The following is a 19,365-nucleotide window of genomic DNA, read 5'->3' on the forward strand; positions in this document are numbered from 1 at the left end:
TCTGGTGGTAACGGGAGGGATCGCTTTCCTCTGAGGGTGGTTCAGCACCCGGAAAGGCTGGGAAACTTCCAACCTCGGAGATGTTCGGAGTCACCTGGGCGAGGTGCTGAGCAGCCCCAGGCAGGTTTAGATTCGTCCCAGCTATGAGGAAGGGGGGGGTGGAATCAAAACCTCCATACGTCCCTTCCCGCCTATATCTTCCTGTGAAGCTACACGGTCGCCCATTTGCTTCCATTGGCAGTGCAGCTGGTTCCTTTTTTACACAGTCGTTATCATTCATCAGGCTGTTGCTTGATTTCAAAATTCGGAGGTGGCCAAGACAAAATCAGCCTTTAAAAGAAGCCTCTTCTTTTTACTGCTGTGGGTATTTCTAGGATCTGGATTGCTCTGCACTAACAAAGATCCTGTTGTTTCCTCCCACTGTAGTACAGCTTGCCAGCATGCTAGCCAATTAACGTGTCTGAAAATATATTACAGAATAAACCTGCAATATGAAAATAAGCAAAAATATTGCCACTGCAGCTCTGTCAGAGCCTCCCCACCCTGCTTTACCAGCTCTGCATCCCTGTGGCTGCTCAAATGGCTACATCAGTGAGAAGGGGGAAAGTGAATTTAAAAAAAAAAGCTACTTAAATGTCACCTGGACATCTCACATAGAAACCCTTTGGAAAACTAACATTGTGTATTAGATGTGCTTCCCAGTTAAGCAAAAATGTAGGCTGCAGCAAGCAAAAAAATTCTACAGCCCATGCGTCACAAAATACTTTGATGTGTTTTTATTCCTGTAATTCATCTGGCTTCTGGAGAATGAAGACAAACAAGAACCAAAGCTCTAAGGATTTTCAAGATGTTTGCTCTTCAGTGGACTTTTGAACCCAAGCAACGAGATGGCTGGTTGTAGGAAGATCAAAACCAAAATTATCAAGATGTTTGCTCTTCAGTGGACTTTTGAACCCAAGCAACGAGATGGCTGGTTGTAGGAAGATCAAAACCGAAATAAAACAGTTAATGGTTTTTGATCCCTGAGGGTAATAGGGGCCACTTCTCGGAACAGGGTGTTTCACAAGACTTCTGTGCAAGCTATAAATGTAGGCAAGCGAGCCACCTCTCGCAGACAGCAGCACCGGGCTGGAGGAAGTGCCGTCAGCTCTCCCCATCCGAGACGCTGTCATCAAGGTGAGATGCACACTTTTTACACAAAAACTTTCAACGGCTTCTTGGGCAGCTACTGTGAAATGCAGTTGAAGAGAAAGATGTTTAAGTGTTGGGCTGAGAGCTGCAACATGTATGTGAGGATGTGATGTCTGGATTTGCAGAAACTTGACCCATCTTTCAGGTGATGAGAAAACAGCTGCAGGATAAGGGTACCTTACAAAGGGAGAGGGTGGAGAGAGCCATTGCTACAAAATTCCAAGGGGTGAAAGTGAGAATATTTTACAAATTAATATTGGGCATAGGATCTTTATGTTCTGTCAGCAAAATTAACTGGCTTATTATTAGTACTTTTTCAGCAGGCACAAGGTCGTTATACTAGTGCTCAATCAATCAATAAATTAAAGTTCAGGTACCCACAGCCTCCATAAATTCAATTATAACTGCGAAAAAACACTTAAATGCTTTTAATCATGTAGTGAGACTTTTTTTAAAGTGAGATTTAAGTGAGATCTTTTTTTTAATGTTGATTGTTGCTCAGGTCTTGCAATTTTAGTCTGACTTTTAATCTTACTTGGGCAGATCTGATCTTCTCGCATCCCTTCCCAGAATCAACTAGAGTAACTGCTTCTTATCCTCAGATATATTTGCCCTGAAATCTAAAACTTTGCTTCAATGACTGTTATGTGATTTAGAAAGGGAGCTGTCAACTTAACTGGCTGCTCCTTTTTGTTCCTGCAGCTGTTACTAATAAATACTGTGGTTCTTTATGTGATTCCAGATGACTGGGTGGAATTATATATGAGTATTTGTAATAGTGCTACAAAAAGACATTTACAACCTGAAATTTAGTCTGACTCCAAGAGCTGATGCTTTGAACTTGATTGCTTCTCGGCTTAGGTCAGCAGAAATATCCTGATTTCAATAGAATTTCATGTAAAATGAGGAATGAGGTATTCCAGTGAATCTAAAAGTTCAGTTCTGGCCTTAACAGAATAGATATTTTTCCTATTTACAGTACAAAATGCACTTTGATTTAGCAATTAATTGAATGTCTCACTACTTCTTTACTTGTAATATTACGTGGATCATGAAATCTAGTCCAAACAACGAACACCAATTTCTAAAATAATTCTCAAACGCAGTGTCAATTATCAACGGAAAGATTTATCAGCAATTATGTATTTTATTTCATTATTATTTAGGATATACCAATAAGATGTTAAACTAAATGCTCAGATGTCCCTCGCACATATACATAAACCAAAATACACAACTAAATAAAACTGGACAGTTTTGGTGTACATATCTCAATTTACTTTTTTCTTCCAAATTCAAATTTCTATGTCATGTCCTCACTCTTTTCCAGCTGCTGCTGCGTTTACCGTCTGCTAAAAATGTTTTACTTTTCCTTTTTTCCTTCCTCCCCCCGGCCCCCTCCAGCTTTTTGTGTCTGGCTTCTTACAGTCATTGTTTATTTTCTGTTTTCCTTTTCTGCAGGCTGTCATCCAGCTCCTACAGCAAGAAATCCGAACTACAGAAGGCCTACTGAGATGGGAAAAATCATCGTTTATGAGCACGCCAACTTCCAAGGTTACTCCAGAGAATTCACCAATGACATTGCCAATCTAAAAGCTGTAGATTGGAATGATTGTATCTCCTCAGTGAAAGTAATTGGCCAGCCTTGGGTGGCTTATGAGCACCACAACTATACAGGCCGGTTAATGGTATTTGAGGAGGGAGAACATGGCTTTGTTGGTCGACAGATGAATGATACGATCACTTCTCTGCAGATGATCACTGAGGATCTGCGCAATCCCCAGATCACGCTCTATGAACATGCCCAATACCAAGGGAAGAGCAGGGTGGTAAGAGAAGCAACCAACCTGGCTCGGGGGTACGACAATGACATCGTATCCTCTCACAAGGTCCAGAAAGGTGCCTGGCTGTTGTGCGAACACAGCGACGGAAGCGGTATTCGTTACATTGCGCGAGAACGTGAACACCTTCCACATTATGGTGCAATCAATTTAAATGACAAGCTTTCATTTCTGCGTCCCCTTCTCCCTGGCAGCTGCTGTGGCTATTAGCAACTCCTGCAACGCTGAGGAAAGATGCAGCTCCAGCAAGGAACTTGAGACCTAGATTTCTGTCTATGCTCGTATTGCTTTTTTCCCCTGTGGCACAGAAACGCTGAATGGGAGAGCTCTCTTTCATGCTGCACTGCAGATCTGTATTTCTCGATCCTGCCTTGCACTGTTCTCCCTCCCCATAATCCCCACAAATGCAATAACTATCGTATTTGGTCAAATGAAAGCGTCTCAAAGATAAGAGACATGCAAGGGGTGTGTAACCTATTGCACCTGCAGTTCGCATTCCGACGTCCTGTACTACGTAACGTAAAAGCATTGCATGTTGCTTCTGTTGCTAGATGCGTTAACAAAATGTGAGTATATAACCAGCATCACTTATTTTGTAATTTGTTTTACAATGGTCTTGCTCTACCATGGCCTCTGCCATTTTTTGTGTTCTGTGTTGCCATTAAAGAAGATATTGAAAGCAACAATGGGTCTATTTTATGTATTGTTTGTGGTTTAATAGAGATAAATATTGCCCTTTCATGGTGAGATATCTCTACGTTTTCAGAGAATAGTTCATGCAGTCACTTGTAAACATTTTTCATGGATCTCCCCTGAAAGGTTTTATCTCCTTCCATTCAGTAACACTGGGTACAGGCTTGACTCAACCAGACTTAAAATCTTGGTGAGCGTGCTGAGTATTGCTGGGATCCTGGCCAAACTCACCCGGAGACTTTACTTAACTATTACAAGATTGATTGTTTCTCAAGGCATTGATCATACTAATGATATAGTCTTCTACTGCCCTAAATAATATAATCAGACAGAAAGTTTTGATAAATTTGAATTGATTGATTGGCTGATGGCAATAGGAAAACCTGTCTGATTTTTTTAAACCTTTGTTATCTTGATATGAGCTGAGGTACCATTTTGAAATCACAGTGTTTCAATCAGCATGGAAAATCCCCTTCTTCTAAAGGTACCTCCATTGTAATTCTACATCGTAATGGCGTTTTACTGTTGTAACAGTCTCGAGAGTCACCACGCGCTATGTTCTACCACAGGCCAGACTGAAATGCTAGCTCAGGTAGCTCAGGGCCCTCCAACACACCAAGCAGTGCCAGGGGTTATCACCGCTACAAGCACGCGAGGAGATGTCCCACTGGGCCCTTCTTTGTCCTTTAACACATCCATGGGCATCACAGGCCACAAACTAGATCTTTCACAGAGCAGAGAGGCAAACGGAGGATGAAGATGCAAGCTGCAAGAAGCGGCAAGCTACAGGAGAAGGGTTCCCGAAGCATCTGTAGTTCAGTGTTTTGCAAGCCCCAGAGCAGCCTGGGGAGTGACCTACCGTTCAGCATTCCAGCAGGATTGCAACTCTGTATGCTTATTCTTTGCCTCCAAAGCAGTGCATTAAAAGCTATATGACAGAATCAGCTTCAAAGTAATTGCATTTGGAATATGAACTATGCAAGGCCTTCTTGCAGACGTGGGATCACTAGCTATTTCAAGAACTCTTTTGCCATGTACAAGTTTACCTGGAGAGCAGAGGGTTGCAATTCTGTGTTATCACTGTCTAACGGCAGCTGCACGCTCCGAGCCACGTATTATGACAGCTGTCATGCAGCTCCGCATTGCAATGTTTATCAAGTTCTGTGCTCAGCTCCCGTTTGCCATGATTTTCTTGTGTTTATAGTTAAAAATGAAGCCCAGAACATGCTGCAGATGTGCCGGGCTTTGTTCCCGTTTTGAAACAAACACTGCAGGCTGTGCTGACTTGCCACCCACTTGTGTTCATCTGCTAGGCTCATGTGGGCAGATGCAATGGTGACAGCTCAGGCTGCGTGTGGTTTGGGACACTTCTTACTGCTTTGCAGCCAATTTCAGGTTTCCTTGCTCTATTCACCAAAGATCTTCTTTTAATGGGATTTCAAAATTCAATTCAAAGAACATGGTGCATTCTCCCTACTCTAGGCCAAAATAACTTGGAAGCACCGAGCACTCTCCACATGAAGCACCAGCTGTGCCCAAAGAAAGGGGATAGTGTATTTGGAGGGGGAAAGCAAACACTGGTATGTTCTAATGTGGGCTTTAGCAATGGTATCAGTGGGTATCTGGGACGCAGTGTTCTCAGCCTTCTCAAAAAGGTAAATCAGACGGTGCAGCGCTCTGTATTGTCACCATTAGACTTCTTCCAGAAGGTCCAAGCACAGCATTTTGCTCAATAGGTAACAAAGCTGCAAAACACCAATGCACGTTATGTTTTTGTTTTGTTCCCTGTATTAATGCAACTCTCCAATACTAATACCTTTGGGAGGGGCAAATGTCGTCTTCTGCCCAAACCAATTTGTGGAAGAAATTATTTTGGAAGTCCTATTGAATTGCCTCAGTCATGTGTGAGGGATCCCTTTCAGCATCTCAGCATAATAATGACGTTACATAGGCACCGTTAATAGGAGAGAGATTATTTAGGAAGTCTCTAATTATCTTTCCTAGGAAATACACTTAATGTTATTTCCTCTGTGAAAAATGCCATTTCTTAAAGAAGGTATTCTCTTATTTCGTCGGCATATATAACTGAAAATTTGTTTACAGCCAGGGTGTCTCTGAATCAGATAATTGTTATCTCTGAGTTTTCCCTCTGTTTCTCTTGGGCAAAGAGAAATCCCCCAAAGTTGCTGTGATTTTAACCAGTTCATATTCCTGTCTGTCTCTGGTTCTGGTCACCAGAAAGGGGATTTTCTTTACTTTGGGGGCGGAGGGTCTAGTTGCTCTTGGGGTGCAGTGCACTGCAGACTAGCAGGCAACTTCTACACTGCTCAGATAGCAGTACCCTTGAAATCATATTCTGTGATCATCCTCACCCCTTATCTTTGTGGCAGGCTTTAAAAGGCATCTCAGAAGGACACAACACCCTCCCTGGCATTCCCTACTGTACTTCACACATGTTGTACATCCCTATACAAAAGTACTGTATGACACTCTTGCTCAGGAAAGACTAGAGCATTGGCATCTCCATCTGCCTGTCAATGCAGGGATAAACAGTACCTGGAGGTCCCAAGCCCTTTTAAACTCCCCATGGTACTAACACAGAGTAAAAAGACTACTTCCAAAATAAACAGTTAGTAAAAAACTTTCACAGAGGGGATTATTACTGATCCACAGTGAAGTGCAAATGGACATTTGAACAGAATGCTGCATAAGGAATGCTTGTAACCTGTGATATACCAAAAGGAGATGTCTAGAGAAGAAGGCTCAAACACCATGGGTATAACTAAGAGGTGATACGTAAACAGACTGAACTTTTCTCTGCTTGGTTAGAAACCTCCGCAGACAAAGTTCAGGCATGTTTGGGTAACAAAAGAATATAAAACTTGGGCTTAAGGTCAGATCTTGTCTACCCAGAAACAGGGTGTTGGTTACACGTTAACCACACCTTATGTTGTAACAATGCTGTGTTGCGTTCCTGATTAGATAACAGGTTCTTCAGAAAACTTTCTTGGAGCTGATTCCTCACACTGACTTGGCTCTCAGGTCATGGCTGGGCTTGATGCATTGATGGATCATGACTCTTGTCTGACAGAACACCAGGTGACTGTCCTTCAGTCCATGGTGTTTAAAGTAAGAATTACATTTGGCATGACTTACAGACCCTAGATCCTAATTTCATTCAGAAAATATTGCATGAAAGCTTTCAATCCCTGTGTACAATCATTAACCGCAAAAATATATTCCTCCTCTCTTCAAAATTGAGTAACACACTGTGAGAGACTGAAAATAAAACGTAAATAAAACATTTAATCGATTGTTTGGTGTCTCTTCATCTTAATTTAGCCTGAGAGGATCATGAACTCGCTACGACTCCCTGGGTTAAACCAGCTCCTCCATTTGAACCCCACTTGAATAATGTGTGATTTACCGATGCGTCCTCGAAAAGAGAAGGGAAGGTATGGAAATACCGGGCAGTAGCCTTACATGTTGATTGGGGGGGGTGAATTGTAATGGAAGGGGAGGGAAGTGCTCAGGTAGGGGAGTTGATAGCAGTTTGGAGTGTGATAAAGTGAGAGGCTGAGAACAAAGAACCAGTGCTTATTTGTATAGGTTCCTACACTGTATTTAAAGGATGTACTGAGTGGCTGCTCTTCTGGAAACAAAACCAATGGGAAGTTAACCGGGTACCTGTGTGGCAAAGAGAAAAATGGGAGGAAATCTTAATTGTTGCTAAACGGGGGACTTTCTTGATGGGATGGGTAGCTGCACACCAAAAGGGGAATCGCCCAGCCCACATTTGGAATAATCAAGTAGATTTGTTAACCCGTTTAGCAACAGACGCTGAAGAAGAAAAGTGGGAGCATCTGTTAGACTGGTTACACGTGAAACACGGTCATCCAGGGTTTAAAGACCTTTTCAGAGAAGCTGGTGGCAGGGGTTGGCCTGTAACTCGGGAACTGTGCAACACGATCATTTCTGCTCGTAGTCAGTGCCATACCCGGTTAGAAAGGCATCCCTTGCAAGAACTCCCTCTCCACTTACGGGATGGGAAGGGGCTCTGGGACACTCGGCAAGTCAGTTATATAGGGCCTTTTAAGAAGTCGGATGGGAAGCAGTATGTCCTTGTCGGGGTGGAAGCAGTGTCGGGACTTATCCAGGCTGAGGCTGTCGCACGAGCAACTGGGGACAGCATGGTGAAAGGGTTGAAACTATGGTTTAGTTATTTACCAAAACCCCAATCAATCCAATCAGATAACGGTAGCCACTTTACTGTCGGGGTGGTTCAGGAATGGGCAAAAGGTGAAGGAATACAATGTATATTCCACATCCCCTACTATTCTCAAGCTAATGGGATAGTGGAAAGAACAAACAGGTTGCTGAAACATGTCCTTAAACGCCACAATTCCGGATGGCCTGCGTGACTCTGATGCTGTAGTGAAAGTCCATATTTACCAAGGAATCTGTGTCCCAATTCCTAAGTCTTCAGGAGAAGGTATTGGCTTTTCTATAATTAATCTTAACCTCTCCTTGGCACTTGGAGAGCCAATCAGGATGCATTTTATCAAATTCCCCTGATAAATTGGACCGACCTTTGGAACGAAACATGCAATAGATGGAGTATGAGTAATCCGGTATTTCCTCTCCCAGCGAATTGGAGTGATCTTTGGAACAACACACGTTAAGAGATGGAATGAGAGTAATCCAATACTTCCTATGTTGAGAGCCCTGTTTAAATTGCCAATATCTCCTTGTCCTAAAGATCTGATGAACATACATAACCTGTCAGGAAAGTGGCAAGGGCAGACCCACTGTATGAATCCCCACAGAATATTGTGTATCCCAATCCCCTATTGGCCTCCACCTCCTGAAATGGAGCCTTTTGAGCACCCCTAGACGGTTAAGTGATTCCAGATCATCCAGGCCAAGAATATGGAAAAGTTAATAGAACTAGATATGAGTGGGCCTGGTCTATCAAACATATGTTGAATGGAGACACTGACCCTGATCATCCCATTGATGAGAAATATATTGAAGCCCCCACCCTGGAACACTCCCGATTAATGAACTGTACCGCGATCTTAAATTGCACCAAGGGTGCAGGAGATCCCACTGAGACATGGTACATCCCTGAATTCCTAACCTTTATACGGCATATGTATACTTGCTGGGCATACCCTTCCAGGGTTTCTGAAATGCAGACAACAGGTGTGATGGAACCTGGAAAATGGAAAGAACTACATTTAGATGCAGTATTTCCATGAGCCATGGTCTGGAATACCAAAAGGTGTGGGGTAGGGATCTACAGGGTACTTGGGTACCCAGAGATGATGGTTACTAATGCAGTACAGCATGGTACCCTGCCCCACAAGGGACATTCTGGGGATGCTCGAATGGAAAAATATATTCCCATCTTAATGCGAGACAACATGCCGGACTATGATGTGGAATAGGAGTTCCTACAATGTGTCCTTCCAGAGTATTTGGTTTTTCAGTGCCTCATCAAAACAGAAAGTGCTGAGATAGTGATGGGCCCAAGGCACAGCCTGAGTGGGTGGTGCAAAGAGTCCAAGTACCTGATTATTTTACCTGGGGCATGACAACATCTCTGATGATGGAAAATATATTTACCCCATATGTGACCTTCAAAAGACACCAACTTGTCTTAGAAAATTTGACCTGGCAAGTACACATCCTAAGTAATTGGACCCATTATGCTGTTGGGGAAATGGATTTACAGATTCAACAGGTATTGAAAATGACTTTACGAAACAGACTACCTTTGGATACGTTATTGTTAAAAGAGCAGGGAGTGTGTAGAACGTTAAATCTTACCGATGGAGAATGCTGTCTCACCACACACAACACAACTACCACCTTAGAAGAAGTGCAAAAGAAGAGGAGAGAGGTGTCAGAGCAGACCGGAGAGCTTTTCCAGGCAATGCAGCCAAAGGACTGGTTTAACAGCTGGAGCCCCGGATCTTGGTTAGTCTCTCTCCTGAATTCACTGGGACTTACAGGTTGGGGCAAATGGCTTTTAAATATTGTTATAATGTTGGGTTGTGGATTCTTGCTCTTGATGATTGGCCTTGCTATCGTAAAATGTATGATTTTGCGACTTTTATCTTCTCTATCCTCTCTCTCCTCTATCTGTTATGTGAAAATTATCACCCCAGATGAAGATTATACAGACAATGTTTGAGCCACAGGGTGGTGTGAAGGACCGAAAGATTAAATGTCTCAGACATTGTGGCAGGGCAAGCCCTGCATAGCAGCGATGAACTGCAGCTGAGAAGCTGGGCAGCATCAGGACATGGAGGGCATGACGGAGGGTGCGCAGTTCCGTGTTCTGATGTGCTGAGCAGGGCAGCTCACCACGTATGGCTGGAGGTCACACAAAGTTTATTTGAGGAAGGGGCTCATGGTCGCCCGAGGGACCCTTCGCAACCACCCCCTCAATGGTGCCTGCGCAAGAGATCGAGAGCTACGTAAGTCCTTGAGGGACGTGACTAGCCCGATCGAGGGGCAGGAACTAGACTATAAAAGGCACAAACCCAAGGAGCCAAGTCCATGCCCATCACCGGAGGATTGCCACGTTCATCATCATCGCGGGATCCAAGGGTGGTGATCTCTCCCTCCTTTCCTCCCTCCTTCTTCCCCCCCTCCCCTTCTTCACCATCCCCCTTTCCTTTTCTTCTCATAAATGTTTCAATAAGAGGCCACGACACCAACCGTTACGTTTTCCAAGTTCAGATTGCTTCTACCATAAATAAAACATTTAATCGATCATTCAGTGTTGCTTCACCTTAATTTAGCCCGAGGGGATCACGAACTCGCTACGGCTCCCTGGGTTACCCAGTCTGGGTTGTAACACACAGACATCACATCACTGCTCTCACTTCTGGGGTTTTTTCCCCTTACTTACACCAGAAGTTATGGCTGGGCATATGAGAACTGCTCGCACAGCAACCTATACTCAGATGACCCCACAGGAACAATTAGCTTTCAGAAGTGAACATGTACAGAGCTTAAGGCAACACAAATTTGAGTTTCCACCACAGCTTCAGCAGCTGTGTATACAGCAACACAAATTTTGGCTGCCCCGTTGTCCAGAGGAGAAGAATCCTGCTGAAGGACTTCAATTCCCAGTTAAAGAATGGCATCCTTGGTAACACTTGCTGGTTTGGCACTGGTACGTTTGTTTAGAGGGGAACCTATGAACCAGTTTTGAAACTCTTACTGCAAAGGAAGTACCTCAGGATGGTGTAAATTCTTTTATACATATAAACATGCAGGCAGTTATTATTTCACATTCCAATGGAGAATGATGCATTTGAGGGCAGGCAGCAGTTTTCAAAATCCTGGTTCAAGGCTTTGGAGTCACGCAAACAATAATAGGAGACAGTAATCCATAGTCTGTGTCTCACAACGGAAGAAACTGCAGGGCCATAACTCCAGGCAGATGATCAACACCAAGCCCCTTTGTTTCACCATTGGCAGCTCCATCGCCCAGGCAGCCCACAACCAGAGGAGCGGAGGGAAACAAGAAGACAGGACATTCTGCTGCACATGTCTTATTCTCTTCTTTTGGCTCAGTGATTTAACATTCACTTGGGGAAACTCAAGCTGTTTGTCAAATACAGAATTCTCAAACTTGCTGTTTGCAAACTTGCAAGCTTTCAGTGTTACTTTCTGTCCGGCTCATTTCATCCAGCGCTGGTACTCCCCAGCTTGACATTACAGCAGCTTTTAATCTATGTGTCCAATACTGAAAACCCATTGCAGGAAGCAGGGCTGCAGCAACTTCTTTTTTTTCATATGCATCTTCAAACACTTCTCTTTACCAGCAACACAGCTACCCCACCTTCAATTCAGTTGCTGATTCTTCCTTTAATTTCATCTTGGTTTTCTTTGTCAGAACATTCCTCCCACCTTGTGCTGTTGTGGTTTCTTGGCAGCGCCTTATTTGTCTTTGGTTTAATCATAGCAATACAATGGCAAAGCTTAAACGAGATTCTCCATCCTTGTAAATCAAACGTCAAAAAATGCAAAGCATCAAGCTGACAAAAGCAGTAATGAGAGACCTTCCTTCAGAGATCTGTAGAGATCACTGGGAAAATAATTGTGAAGTGGTGAAATGAGCGCAGATGCAGCAGGTTATTCCTGTAATGAATTCCCCTTCCTGGAGCAAACTTGTCTTTGTCTTCCGTACAGTCCCAAAGCTGTATTCCTGTTCGCACAGTCCCACATGTTCCTGGGGTGCAGTTCACCTAGCTAAACGCCGTCAGCCCTAGAGCTCGGCATGGACTCATCCCAAATCCCCCAGACTCCTGGCATGTGTATGATGTCTATGCCCCACAGGCAGATGCACTCAAACTGCTAAACCTGCGAAGGGGCTGATCCTGTGACACACCGTCCCAGAGCAATGGGACCTGTGGGGAATAAAGCAGTTTATCGATCTAGAGCTGCTGCGTATCTGTTCCCATTGCAGTGATACTGAGGCCCGAGGACAACTCGGCATGGATTGTCCTTATCAGCAGCACAAGATGGAATGAATTGTTGTTTATGTGCACTACCAGACCTCATACATGAGACAGAGCAATAAAATGAGGCAGCAAAACCAAGTCAAATGTCTTTGAAAAGGCTGGGAACAAACTCCCTTTTGGTATCAGTGAAGCCACAGCCTACCAGGGAGGGAGACAGAGATTTGTGTCACTTGCATTTATTCTATAGAATTATTCATTGTACTTATAGCTATTAGATAAAAACAGGAGGCAGTAACATATATTCAAATAAAAAAATTAAGTCTGCAAATACCTGTTTGATTGGCTTGTTATGCATAGCTTCGGCTGTCTCCTGTAATCTACATTAGCTCTTTTACATGTTTTGTTTCCTTCCCATGACAATTATAAATGTAACCCTTCCACCAAGACCAGCAAGGTCCAGGTAAAATTTTGAAGGAGTTGCTATGGACACAAGACCTTACCCAGATACCTGGGAAAAATCAGCAGAGTTTCTGGTAGTCAGGTGGCTAATTTCCGGTGCTTGCAGGCATGAAACACTTGCCTTAGTGAACTGTATTATTATCAAAGGAGAAAAAGAGAAGTCCAAAATGGTAGATAAATAAGGTAACATGCAATACTTAATTCCCAAATACTTGTGACTGTCCTACAGTCTCTCCCCCTGCAGAGGCAGCTGCTAGGCCACCTGGTTGCCCTTCCTCACTTGCCGTAACACTTCACGCAGCTGAGGACCTTTCTGTCTGTGGCTTGCTGCCTCTCCCAGCTCCCCGTGGCTTCCCGCAGCCATTGTTCTCTTTTTCTCGCCCACCGACACAGTTGTGGCTACTTTCCCAATACATCCCATTACCTCAGCCCCTTGCAGGACACCTTTTCATAGTTCTACAGCGACAAACCTTCCTCTTCAACACTGCTTTCTCCCCCCTAGCTTTATAACCAGCACTTGTATAATGTCTCTATTCTCTAGTTTTAGGTACTAACTTCGGTATATCAAAGCTTGTGAATTAAGATGGATCGTGACTTCTCCCAATCCCATTTAGACATAATTATTTGTTCTAGTCTTCTATCAAGCATTTTGGCTTATAAGAAGTTTGCTCTTAGCCATCACTGGGCTCCCTTTTCAACACAAATGCCTTTCCAACACATGCAAAAACCCCATGGCCATCGTTCCGCTTCCTTTCTCTCCCAGTCTAGTGCACCTCCTCTTCCCTTGGGAATTCTTTTTTTCACATTGCTTTTGCTTTCTAAAGAGGTTGGATATGTCTGAAGAAGACCACAGCAAAAACATTGAGGTTTTTTAAAAAACATGAACATATTTTTAAGGAATGGTTGACCAAGCTAACTCTGTTTAGCCTGAAGGAGTTAGTAAGAAGAGTTGAGAACAGACTTCATACACAAAAAGAGGAAGGAAGGAGTCTGTTCTCTGTTTCCCTGCTAGAGAGAAACACTAGAATTATTGCTGGAAGAAGCTGTGGCGTTTTTAGAGATCTTTTACATGGATTTCACAAGATCTCCATCCTCCTGTGAGCAGAGGCTTGAAGTAGAAAACCTTAGATGTCCCTTCCAGCCTAAATGTTTCTGTAACTCTATAAACCTCTCTTCGGCATGTCATAGACACAGCTACCCATACACCAGAGAGGAGTGTCATCCTACAAAACTTTTGAGGACAAGAGCTAAATATGGGAATTTAAGTGAGGCACATAACAGGGCTGTAGGCTGGTGTCAGCACTGTAGCAGTAAATATTGTAAACTCGTCATAGCTGCCACAGCAAAGGAAAGTTTTAAGGAGGGATATGGATGGGGATGTGTCGGAAACTTTGCATCTGCTATTGCAGAGATTTTTTTTTTGTTCAAGGGGACAGAATATAAACAAATGTGAAAGTGTCAGGTCAAAAAATATAGCCAAGGATTCTTGAAGGTTTTTCAGTAGTAGGAGGAGAAGGTAAAGGTGGAGATGGACTTTGACCCTTAACTGGAGTCCTGTGGATTACATTTGATAAGACAGCAAGTGAGAGCCTGTGGCGGAACTGGGAGGGAAGGCGGAATTGGGAGGGAAGACTGACATTGGGGAAATGGACTTTATAAAAGTCAAAACAGTAATCCCCAAGTTATTGTGCGTATGAATTGAAATGATGATGAAACTTTTTAATTAAAATTGAACAAAGGATCAAATTTGCCACAGAGTGACAAAGGCTTTTTAATCCTTATTAGAATTACTGACAGAAAGATTTAGGCTGGAAGGCACCTGTCTAGTCCAAGCCCTTGTTCACAGCAGAGCTACCTCCAAATGCAATTAGGTTACCCAGGGCCTTCTCCAGGTGATTTCTGAACAACTCCAAGGGTGGAGATTCCCCAGCTCCTCTGGTCTCTCTGCTGGGGTTGAACAACCCTTGGGGTGAGAATTTTCTTCCTTATTTTCAGTCAGAGTTTCCCTGTTGCCAGTTAAGACCATTGCCGGTTGTCCTTTTGCTGTGCACCTGTGAGAGCAATTAGCCTTGTCTTCTCCAGGCTGAACAGAACCAGGTCCCTCAACCTCTCCCGGTACACAGCACGTTCCAGTGTTCTCCAGTGGCCTGTGCAGGGCTCTTGCCACTTTGTTCACATTTCTTTTGTAATGGGGCATCTGAAATTGATGCAGTATTCCAGACGTGGCCTCATCAGTGCAGAGAAGATGGGAATAAACTCTTCCCTTACTCTGCTGGCTACTCCTGTCCTCATGCTGTGCAGTATGCAGCTGGCCTTCTCTGACACACAATCGCATGGTGTTAACTCATGTTCAACTTCTTGTCCACCGACAGGATGGAGTGAGAAAGAGACAACTAAAATTCTTTAATCTCTCTGTGCTTGCATGTACTAAATACTGTTAAGCTTGGGTTAGGGTAAAACCTTTACAGCAACAGCGAAGTGCAACAGCTACTCTTCAAAATGAGTATAAAAAAGGAGTAAGTTGGGTGGAAAAGAGCCAAAACAACAGAATCCTCTGCTCAAAGGCTACATAAAAGCTGGCATTAGGTGGTCAGGATGCTTTTCTGTTTCCTCAGAGCGCTCTGTGAAGAGTTTAGATGTGTGACTCAACTTTGCGAGTGTAAGAGGGCAAGTGGTTGAGATTATTATGAAAGCAAGGATGGCTGAGCAACCTCAGTTTTGAGAGAAGCACATGAGATAACATTAGTGAAATACTAGACCCTTCCTGCAACTTTAGCTCCAAACAGAATAAATTTGCAATCTTAGGCTTTTCTTGGATTAGCAGCAACCTCTTCCCCTAATTGGTGACCCTACAGTGAAATTTCGCTTAGAAGTTGCAATTGTTGATGGAAAGGAAAGGGACAAAGAAAGGCAAGAAACAGTGCACACCTCTTAGATCTCAAATGCTTTAAACAGTTAATTGTTTTATACAGTCAGATATTAATAAAGCTACTGTATGCAAATAGAAGTGTGGTAACTTTTCAGGGGAGGCAGAGAAGTTTTTTATTCAACTACTATTTTCTCTGATCCTTTCACAACTCTCAGGGTACATTTTCTTTCACCGATAGACAATTTTTCAGGAAACCTTGGCATTAAAACCAACTCAGTGGCAAGGGAGCACTGCTTTTGATAAATCCTATCTTTTAGTAGCCAATTATTAGCATCCTGTGCATATATTACCAAGTTACACATATTACAAAATAAGGTAAGCAGGTGTGTCTACTTGTCATCTGGTTTCCTGGCAGATGAGATCTGACCTTGAATCTATTTTTTACATTTGGTGGTGAGCTAAACCAGCCCGATCTTGTTCTGTGGTTGGTTCTACCTATGAAATATTCATTCTTTTTACCACCTTTCTGAGGACAGGTTATCTGCAGGGTGCTTTACAGGCCAGATATGTTCAAGAGTTCCCCTGCTAAGGTACCAAGGGAGACACTCTTAAAACTCACCCAAAGGAGCCTTGCAGGCTAGTGAGCATACACAACCTGGGAATCTGGCCTCAGTGGTGCTGATGAGTTTGCTTCTACATGGCAGTGCAACATGGTGTAAAAAAACTGCTCTGGAGTCTAAATTGATGTAACGTGCCAGCGTAAGGCTGCACCTGAGTTAATTAGCCCTGTTGTAAATCAGCCCCTCCTAGCACGGCAACTGTACCGCCCTAACACGTACACACAGCTCTGGGACCCAAGCTCGTATCTTCCTTCAGCACAGTGCTGTGCCCTGTGGACACAGCAGCTCGTGATGGCTCCTTGGCAGATGAGCACAACAGCGTGCACAGAGACTGGCCTTTGAGTCAGCAGGTGAACAGGCTCGCTGGTGTGTGAACTTTGGTTGGACCGAAGCAACAGACTGCGCCTAAATCTTGCGTTAGGCCTCTTAACCCCATGTGGCTGTAGACCTAAAGTGATGTGGGATCTTATCTGTGCAGTGATGTCACTTTTCAACAATTGGATTTTTCAAATGAGGGTCTTAGTAAATCTTATTTTTCATTAGCTTTAGTGTTGAAATCTTTGGAAGTTTTGCACATATGCTGCATAAAAGAGGGAACCTTTATCCTAGAAGAAGAAGGTGTTGAGAGAAGACGTCTGGAAAAAAATTTCTTTTTGAATTTCATGGCTGAGATATCTTCCCCCTGGTGGCTTATTATTAATGATTCTGACAGTTCAAGGAACTCCCTATGTGTTCCTAATAACTATGGATGAATGACAGGTTTGACGAGTATAAAGTGGTGCTCTTCCACTAAGCTAGTGTATTGCTACCTGGATCTTCATGTTTGTTACTCCATAGACCAGCAGGATCTCACCTACTGCTAAAATAGTTCAGACATTTTAATTAATGATTCTTTAGCATAAAATGGATAGGTCATCCATGGGCCAGAACAATAGAGTGCTGATGCTCTGTTTCTTGCAGATTCTCCACCCTCTCTTGGCATACAGGATCATTACCCTTTTTGTCCTGCCCTTTTCCAGCTCCACGGATAGCAGATTTTTTGTTGCTTATTCACTAGGACACTTGTCCTTGTGCCCCTCAGATAGAGACTTGCAGACCCCACATATTTACAACTGAAAGCCATAGCCTGGAGGAGGTGATGGAGTGCTTGTTGAACAAGTTCGCCTATGACACCACTCGACAACGCAGCTGCCATCCGAAGGGATCTAGACAGGCTGGTGGAATGGGCTGACAGGATCCTTATGAAATTTGACATGGACAAATACAAAAAGTCCTGCATCTAGGAAGGAAGAACCCCTTGCAGTGACACATGCTGGGGACTGACTGTCTGGGGAGCATCTCTGCTGAAAAAGACCTGGTGGTCTTTGTAGGCAGCAAGCTGAACATGAACCAACAGTCTGCCCTGGCAGCAAAGGTGGCCAACAGCATCCTGGGCTGTAGTAACAGGAGCCTAGCCAGTAGATTGAGGGAAATGATTATCCCCCTCTACTTAGTGCTTCTTAAACAACATCTAGAGCACTGCCTCCAGTTCTGGGTCACCTAGTACAAAAAGATGTTGATAAACTGAGGTGAGTTCAACAGAGGACCATAGAGAAGGTCAGGGGACCGCAGCACTTGCCGTGTGAGGAGAAGCTGGAGAACTGGGCTTGTTCAGCCTGGAGAAAGGATTTAGTGGGACCCAATAGCAGCTTTCCAATACCTACAAGGAGGTTATCAAGAAGATGGAGCCAGGCTCTTTGGAGTGGCGCATGATGGGAGGATGAGAAAGTGACGGGCATAAATTGAAATGAGAGTTTCCAACTGATATAATGAGAAACTTTTTCATGATGAGGTCAGTAAAAGTTTAGATCACGTTACCCAGAGAAGCTGGGTAGTCTCCATACTCAGGCATTTTTCAAGACCGAACTGGATAAAGTCCTGAGGAACCGTATCTGACCTCACAGTTGTCCCTGTTTTCAGCAGCAGATTGGACCTGATGGCATCCAGACGTCACTGCCAACCTGAATTATCCTATGATCCCATGATCCTCCTGGCTAGCAGGATCATTCCAGCTCATTACTTAAGACCCAAGACTGGCAAATCCTAGAATTTCCTGTCAGATATTATTCCTCAGCAATCTTGCTATAAAGAAAGATGATCCATGTCCCTTGTCCATCCCTCCTATTCAGCCATGTCAGTCTGCCGCTGTCCTGATCTGCATTTATGTATACTGACATTGACTCAAGTGGGTCTAATGAGCTTCTTTGCTTTCTCCTAGCACTCAGCAAATTTGTTCCTGCAATTTCTCTCTCCTCCGTTTGGTGTTTTGAGCTTTTTGTTGCTAATTTTTTTGTGACTGCGTGAAACTAATTTTTCAGGATGTTGTTTTATTGCTTTTGACACAGCAGAAGTAGAAGAACATCCTGCAACAACTGCAAGAAAAAGAGAACTCACATAGTATCTGCTGATATGTAGGATTTCAGCATGCAAGATCCTCTCCAACAAAGCCCAGGATAGTTCCTGTAAGCAGGTGATCAGCGATAATGAACCAAAGGGTGAAAACGTATCACAGAACAAGGACATAAAGTAAAAGCAACGAACAATAAAGTTGCACGAGCTAGTTCTTCTCTGGAGAAATACCATTTCCAGAGTTTCATTTTGGTCAACTCACTTTCCAAGTTTAGTGTGTAAGTATGGTTAAGGGATGGTTGAGCGTGTAACCCAGGGACACACACACGTCCACGCAAAGGACACTGACAAGGCCAACTGCACAGGCTGCCACAGACGGGGTGCTGCCTTCAACAGCCCCACATATAACGCTACCAGGACTCACACAAAATGTAAGTGTAGACAGCCAAGTCCCCTTTCTTCTCTCCAGATGATCAACATTGAAGTCCACTAGTGAAAACATACACACCCTCACTCTCTAGATCCACAAGCACATTCACAAGTCCCTCAAATGTCACCGTGAGCCCTCTGCCTCTCTAATATCCCTGCCTGGATCCTGGGACTCCTACTTACCAGCTAGTCCAGATTGAAGTTTGCTAGCAAATTACACCATTATGACTCATTTTGAACCAAAAAGGTCTTAGGCTGATAAACTTAATGAAGCAGACACTCTCATATTCCACGTACCCTTACAAGTATGACTTCCCGTACTCTAAAATTCGGAAGTGCTACAAGCCTACAGACACAAAGAGCAAGATGGGTCTCAGCAGGGCAGAAGGAGA

At 43.7% G+C, this 19,365-nt stretch overlaps 1 protein-coding gene across 1 annotated transcript; it reads left to right on the forward strand.

The window, feature by feature from the left end:
* The first annotated feature begins 1,043 nt into the window (after nucleotides 1-1,043).
* LOC128145278 (epidermal differentiation-specific protein-like) lies at nucleotides 1,044-3,712 on the forward strand. The gene is made up of 2 exons (XM_052795122.1): nucleotides 1,044-1,176; nucleotides 2,653-3,712. Exon 2 carries the CDS (start codon nucleotides 2,706-2,708, stop codon nucleotides 3,240-3,242), a length of 537 nt encoding a protein of 178 aa, XP_052651082.1. The 5' UTR covers nucleotides 1,044-1,176; nucleotides 2,653-2,705; the 3' UTR covers nucleotides 3,243-3,712.
* The last annotated feature ends 15,653 nt before the right edge of the window (nucleotides 3,713-19,365 follow it).

The sequence above is a fragment of the Harpia harpyja genome, chromosome 8 (assembly GCF_026419915.1).
Source record: "Harpia harpyja isolate bHarHar1 chromosome 8, bHarHar1 primary haplotype, whole genome shotgun sequence".
Taxonomy (NCBI): domain Eukaryota; kingdom Metazoa; phylum Chordata; class Aves; order Accipitriformes; family Accipitridae; genus Harpia; species Harpia harpyja.

Bases quoted from the DNA above. Each gene is read 5' to 3' on its own strand.
- LOC128145278 (XM_052795122.1), top strand. From the start codon at position 2,706: ATGGGAAAAATCATCGTTTATGAGCACGCCAACTTCCAAGGTTACTCC.